The 6,890-nt window shown below is 36.8% G+C and overlaps 1 protein-coding gene across 1 annotated transcript; it reads right to left on the reverse strand.

Annotated features, from left to right (window-relative positions):
* Nucleotides 1-1,089: 1,089 nt before the first annotated feature.
* On the reverse strand, nt 1,090-6,599 carry lbx1b (ladybird homeobox 1b). The gene is made up of 3 exons (XM_023798817.2): nt 6,396-6,599; nt 2,738-3,111; nt 1,090-2,007 (listed from the first exon to the last, which is right to left on the reverse strand). Exons 2-3 carry the CDS (start codon nt 3,060-3,062, stop codon nt 1,523-1,525), a joined length of 810 nt encoding a protein of 269 aa, XP_023654585.1. The 5' UTR covers nt 3,063-3,111; nt 6,396-6,599; the 3' UTR covers nt 1,090-1,522.
* Nucleotides 6,600-6,890: the final 291 nt, after the last annotated feature.

Genomic DNA, 6,890 nt, shown 5'->3' on the forward strand with positions numbered 1-6,890 from the left:
ATCCACTCTTTTTTTCTCCCAGGACCAGATTTGTGTTTCTCACATAAATTTCGTTAAGAATAGGAAAACACACGTTGCCGGGTCAAGAAGGCAGGTTACGCTTTTACAATGTGAAAAGGGAAGGATGCCGCGCTAGAGAAATGGATATTTTCAAAAGCAAAAAAACAGTAAAGACGACGAGATGTCGACAACTTAAAACTAGAATTAACTTTCTGTATTTAAATATTATTGAAAACATTTATACTTAAAATAAGCACTTTTTGCTGTTTACTCCTTTTGCGAATATATACAAAATAAATTACCTAAGCACTTTTCGGTTTTGACGTTATGGTGTATGCTTATAGATAAACTACAATGAATTTGTTGCTATTGCAAAAAATCAACGAAATTAGGAAAAGGCAATTGTAAGTTTATATATTTATAAAATAAAAATTTACAATATAAATAAACAAAAGTAATTTATTTCGATCTAATACTGCTTTAACGACACTATTTAATAATGCCTTATTCCACAAAGCCCAGAAATGTTACTACTGCTCCTAAATTAAACAATACGTCAATTATCATAATACAACAAACTGAAATATTCTGAGAAAAGGGATTTTTTATTTTCATGTTATATACATTACGCATTTTACATTGGTTTAAATAGTGTCCTGGGTTAAAAAGGCACTTACAGGCATACAAAACATAGTAAATCTATTAAAATGTAAATTACTTTATTGTATTCAAACAAAGGAATTTAGAACTACTGAAAAGTAAATTAATCGACAGCTTGTTAAAATCACCGCGATAGATTTTTTTCTGAATAATTTTACCCCATGTTCTTGTCTGAAACTTTATTGTACGTTCGTCGATCAAACGCTTCACTTCAATCACCCTTTCGATTCATGCAATACCGTATAAATAAGTGTTATGCTGCGTGGCTGAATATGCAAATAGCCTAAATGCACACACACACGCACAGACACACTTACACACACACGCCCCGCATACGCACGTGGGGAAATGGAATTTTGGATAAATTAAAAAAAAACAAAAAAAAACAAACAAGCTGTAAAGTTTTAAACAAAAGAGAATACATTTATGAAAACTAAACATGCATTTATATATCATGCAAAAGCTGAAAAAGGTTCGATAATGGAGCGATAAAAATACTTTATGAGATTACCAACATATGAGCAAACAAGTGAATGTACCGGTGTGCGTGTCTGTTCAAAAACGCACATAATTCAGTCAAAGTCCTTGCTTTGTCCTTCGTTTGAGACGGCTCTTTAAATACACTGGTTATTGCTTTTACTGAAGACTGTCGTCTTGATTAAATACAGAGGAAGGATCAGAATAATATCTCTGTCACTGTGTATAGCGCTACGAATCGTTCATGCTTTGCTTTCAATATTTTCGTCAACAAAATGTCAGTTTAAGTTCATAGTTCTTGTGATACAATGATAATAATAACAACAATGGTTATGAATAATGGTTGTTGCTGTTATTATCATTTAAGTGGCTCTGAAATAATCTATCAGTCGTCCACGTCAATTTCCACGTCTTCGTCTTCTGAACACTCTTTGCTTGTTGTGTGGTCTGTGAACGGGGACAGCGGGGACATTCGCAATTTGTTTGAGATCTCCTGCTCCTGTGCAGACAACGCTGGCGACTCGGACCGCGAGTGTCCCAGTGTTCCGTTGGCACATTTCTCGAGGTCTGCGAGTTTGGCGATTTTTTCCAAAGGTACCGAACCAATAGCTTTGGCCGATTCTACGTCCGCTTTCATTTCTTCCAAATCCCTCTTCAGCTTCGCTCTGCGGTTCTGAAACCAGGTTATGACTTGGGCGTTTGTTAGCCCGAGCTGCTGAGCGATTTGGTCTCGGTCAGCTGGGGACAAGTATTTCTGATATAAGAATCTTTTCTCCAGTTCATATATCTGATGATTCGTGAAGGCTGTTCTGGACTTTCTTCTCTTTTTGGGCGTGTTCCTTTGCCCAAATAGGGTCATTCCGTCGCGACCTGTGAAGATAAATTAAACTGACATTACCTGTTTGATATTGCATATATGTACATCCCACGAGAATATTATTCACTAAAAATAATGCAGGCCGAATTAAAAGTCGTTAGCACGCAAAGTTTTCCAAATACTTCATAACTAAAATAATCACGTAGCGAAAACATAAAGAAGTCGTGTATAAATAGTGTAATTTGTAATTCCTGATGGTTACATTTAAAAAGCTTGTTTGTGTTCTGCATGTAGTGTATTATTTTTTCAAATTTCTCCCTTCATAATATATGCTTATAACAGTTATGATTCTGAATCAGATTCAACTATCAATTTACACCGCCTTAGTCAACTTCAATGCAATCATAAAATCATCAATGGTAAACAATTATTCTGTGCGAACGGAGTTTTTTTAGTGTGCAAGTGTATGTTCTAAAAACACAAAGAGCAGAGTACTACATTATGATAACCTGGCAGGCCTTAAATAATTAATTGACTTTCTTTGCGTTAATTTTTTTACATAGGCCTATTAACTGTTAAGCGGTTTGCTGATCAAAATAAATGAATTAAATAAGTATAAGGCTGTACAAACATGTCAACTTACAGTAGTAAGATTTGAACATTTTTTCGTATTTTCTAAGGACTTCGGTTCACTATTTTTGTTTTAGCGTTGCTATTTCAACGCTAAACATGTCTCTGAATTATTCACCGATTGCAATAATTTCGAAGATAATCGAAACATACCTTCTGCCGCCTGAAGAACGCTTACTTCAAGTCCTTTGAAGGTTTTGCTGGCTAGTTCCTCGAGGGCGCAAAGAGGAGACGTCTGGGTGAGCAGTGCCCGATTGGATAAGGGAAGACCCGACTGAGGGTGTTTTTCTGCAGAAGAAATCAGGTGTGCTGTGCCGCAGAGTGTGTAACTTCGCTTAACCGAGGGTTTGCTAAGAATGTCCTCAATACTGAATGGGGTTAGGGGTTTGTTGGAGTTGGCAGGCGGCGGAAGATGGTCCAACGGACTTCGTCGTCTTTCTTCAACCGCAGAAGCTTTTGCCTCTTCTTTGGATGTCATTCTTCCGCTACAGCTATGCAGACTTAGTTGAAAAATTACAAATATATTCCTGCTAATCAAACAAACATAAACTCTGGCAAACAACAGGATAAAGAACGGAAAAACGTCAGATTATAGTCGCCGAATCAAATAGCATGCTGTGTGGTTTGTCATCAGGGTAAATTATTTTATTTTCTGTATTTTAAATTCCGTATTTCCTCGTTTTCGATCCAAGCTTTCTTTGGCAGTAATGCTTCCCCCACGACGTGTGGCAGTCCGTAGGAAAATGGCACTTCCCTGAAATGGCGAGGCTCGAAGAGTCGCCAGAATTGACTATCACTAACAAGTTATTGTTGATTGGGAGGTAATCAATTATCTCCAGTGGCACTTTCACCCTCTCTCTTTCACTCTTTGACAATGTTGCAGTCCAATGCAGGGTTTTGCAAGTAGGGAGCCCCATTAATTAGAAGGCATGGCCGGGAGGAGGAGCCCAGCTGAATTATAACGCGTTATGCTCTTGTCATTTTTTTTTTCTAAATTGGTCGTTTGGCCATATACTACTAGATCTAAACACGAACAAGAACAAACTAACGAGGTCTCCAAATACATTTAAAATACGAGCATTTTCGGACCGTTTAAGCGATTCGGCCGGATCCGTCGGCAGGTGATGCATGCGTATCGGTATGACGAAAGAAAAAGCACAGGAGGTTTTCTCTCTTTTGGATTTTAAAGCGTGGTTTTAAAAGGCGCCTAGTAAGGAAATAATGTTAGGAAACGTCGAGATGTATAGATGAAATAGTTTATTAGACTGTGTACTCCGTCTATCTTATTTTGGACCGTTTTCTTCGATATACCGCTGTGGTCCTGGCTTGGGTGATATGCGCTTATGTTTTATAAAGGTAATGTAGAGCCAGACAATATATCAAGACTGCTAATACTTCTGACAGGGAGAGAGAGAAGGCAGCGTCCCCTTCAGCTCAGCTAAATCTTCTGTGCCATAATTCAAGTGCAAAGGGCCACCTTACATCACCAGTAAGATATTTCATCTCCTATAAAATCTCCTGCTGTTCTTGTCCTTGATTTTTCGTTTGTTCTGCTCTTTGTGTGCACACTGGTCGATAGGCCTACTGTATACGGCTGTATGTTGGTGCTTTCGCGAATAAACAGCTTATCGGGGTTGGGCGACGCCGGAATTATTTTTTAGTTTTATTACGCTTATTTTTTGTTTCGTTTGGTTTGCGGTGCTCCACTGCTTTGTTACGTATTGTACGTATTACGTACAAGCATGCTTTTAGATCTCATATTTGTAACGATTGTAAATGAAATTGTTAAAAAAAAGACAGAGTATGTGTGCTTTGGGGTAAATTGTAATAAATCGTTTTATTTTTTTTAGCTATATTAGATGTCAGAAATAAACCTTATATTGACTGAACTATAAATTGTTTTGGGAGCTAATATCATTTCAGCTTACAGACCTGATATTCAAGTGTTGGTTCTTTGAACAGAGAACAAAAGTTTCCCGATTATTTTTAATTACAGTTTACCATGAATGTAAACGTGGCTATTGTAAAATTTACGCAATTTTATGTCACCTTTATATGGTCCGACATACCAATAAAACCAAAAAAAATATTTAATCCCAAGTTTCAAAATTTATCTTGCATAAGTTTTGCAAAAATATTTTGTATAAATATCATTCCTTTAATAGCCTTCAGATACCTCAGGAAATAATCGAAATATTGTTGCATTGATCAATCCTGTACTGCGTTTTTTAAATGTATTTTGTGTTTATTTTTGATGAATACCGTATCTGAATTGATGAGGACAGTAGTATTTATAATATCGTATCGAATGAATAACGGTCCAACGAAATAATAAATCAATGAATCATTCGTGTTTTGTTGTTTATTTTTTTCCTTATATGTTCTAAATCGTGGCTGTAAGCCAATAATTGACCGTCTTTGATAATATGCATATAAGGAACTTCTATATAACCGCAGATTTTTCTTTGTTTTCTTTTCTTTTCGCCCGAGAAGTACGCTGCGTAAAATTCTGAGTAAATAATGCAATATAAAAACATGAATTATTATGTCCTCAAAACGGCATAAATAACGGACTCGTGTCTGGTGGAATTAGGGAGTGAAACGAAAGAAGACCGAGCACTAGAGGCGCCACTGATGCCAGTAACACGGACATCAAATAAATAAGTAGCCTACTGCAAGTTCAAGACTCACTTCACGTGGGTAACGCTTCATGTCCTATTTCAAGAATTTAGGTAGGTGTAACGTTATTGGTTATGACATCAAGGGGAGTAAGTCTTTCAATTACTTGTCTGTGCCCCAAGATAGTAATTAAAGGCGGCAGACAAAATAATATAAAACTTGGAGGCGGGAGAATCAATCTGTCCAAGATTAAAAATTACTGAGCCTTTGAAAAAGTGATTACGTAATGCTATTTTTGTCACGTATTAAGGAATAATATACGTATTTATTCGTTAACTCGGTCATCCACTGCTTCCCTAAATTTTCAATTACATTTTTGCAGAAGGAGGACAGCAAACAAACAAACAAACAAACAAGCAAACAAAGCAGCAAGCAAATAAAAGCTAGAAATGGACGCAGTTAAGTCGGTGTTAATGTACTGTTTTCGTTCTACAGTATATACATGCTGGAATCTAATCAGAGTATCAGATAGGTAAGCTTTATGTTTTTGCTTTTAAGTAACGTCCTTGACATGACTCTGCACGCCTTATTTCCAGTTGTCTGACTAGACAGTTTTGCTCTGGAATGTATGCCACTTTCATGGGTGTGCTATTTCTGATTTCACAGACGATAGATCTTTTTTTTTTTTTTAAAGAAAAAAACATCTGAGGAAGCTTTTTTGCATTCTTATGTTGCTGATTTTTCATTACATCTTTTTTTAAAAAAAAACGTATGTATATCTGTATGATTGCATCTATTAACTTGACTATTTTAAATAGCAAATAAATAGCAAAACTTATTACGATTATTGCTTAATATAGAATTATACTTTATATGACCGAGGGTTACGATTTACGGTAGAATGAAAGCTATCCATATTAAGGACGCGCAAGTTCTTTCTCCATGGCCTGCGATATTACGTCATATAAACAAAACCAATTACATTTTCTATACGTGCAAGTTACATTATTTATTTTCGATATCCGTATATATGATTTAAGAAAATTCAGATGCAGTGACACTTTAAATGAAATTACTTCTCTTTTTCTTATCACCTGAATATTGTGCTACTTTGTCTTTTTCAACTTCATCTGTTACTTAAATAGCAGGAAGTGCGATTGGTGATGTGGCAAAAAAGACTGTTTTATCTTACCTGTAGATAAGATATGGATAACCGAATATGTTTTTCTTAAAAATATATTTTTAAAAAACAAATAATAGTATCAAATTGAAATTCAGCAGAAGACCGTAAATAACTAATCAACACCAATGACCAGGTTACATATAAACCTATATATACGCCTACCAAAGACTAGTGGCATTGTTAATCTTTCTTGTATGAGGAACATCGTGCATGTCTGCCTTGGCTTCGCTAGCGTGTCCGCTGAAAACGCCGCACTTCCTGGCACACCGCTCTGAGGTGTTTCCTTGGGTGGGGCTTTGAGACTGAATGTGGTGTGATGCTTGCTCTAATTACAGGCTACCTTTATTTACTAACACTGCCGCCGCGCGTCTGACTGGCCGAACGTGAACGCGGGCGTCTCGGTCTCTCGTTTGAAACCTTGCGTATATTCAGGGCAGTACTGGTCCTGGGTGTTCTGTCGCCATAGGCAAGATTTTGCTGGGCGCCCCCCCCAGAGCAACAGAA

Source organism: Paramormyrops kingsleyae, chromosome 20, assembly GCF_048594095.1.
Source record: "Paramormyrops kingsleyae isolate MSU_618 chromosome 20, PKINGS_0.4, whole genome shotgun sequence".
NCBI lineage: Eukaryota > Metazoa > Chordata > Actinopteri > Osteoglossiformes > Mormyridae > Paramormyrops > Paramormyrops kingsleyae.

What these genes read in the sequence shown, in the direction of transcription:
- lbx1b (XM_023798817.2), bottom strand. Translation starts at nt 3,062, where the DNA reads ATGACATCCAAAGAAGAGGCAAAAGCTTCTGCGGTTGAAGAAAGACGA. An exon ending in CGTTCTTCAGGCGGCAGAAG is followed by an intron (nt 2,008 to 2,737) that starts GTATGTTTCGAT and finishes TTATCTTCACAG; the next exon opens with GTCGCGACGGAATGACCCTA.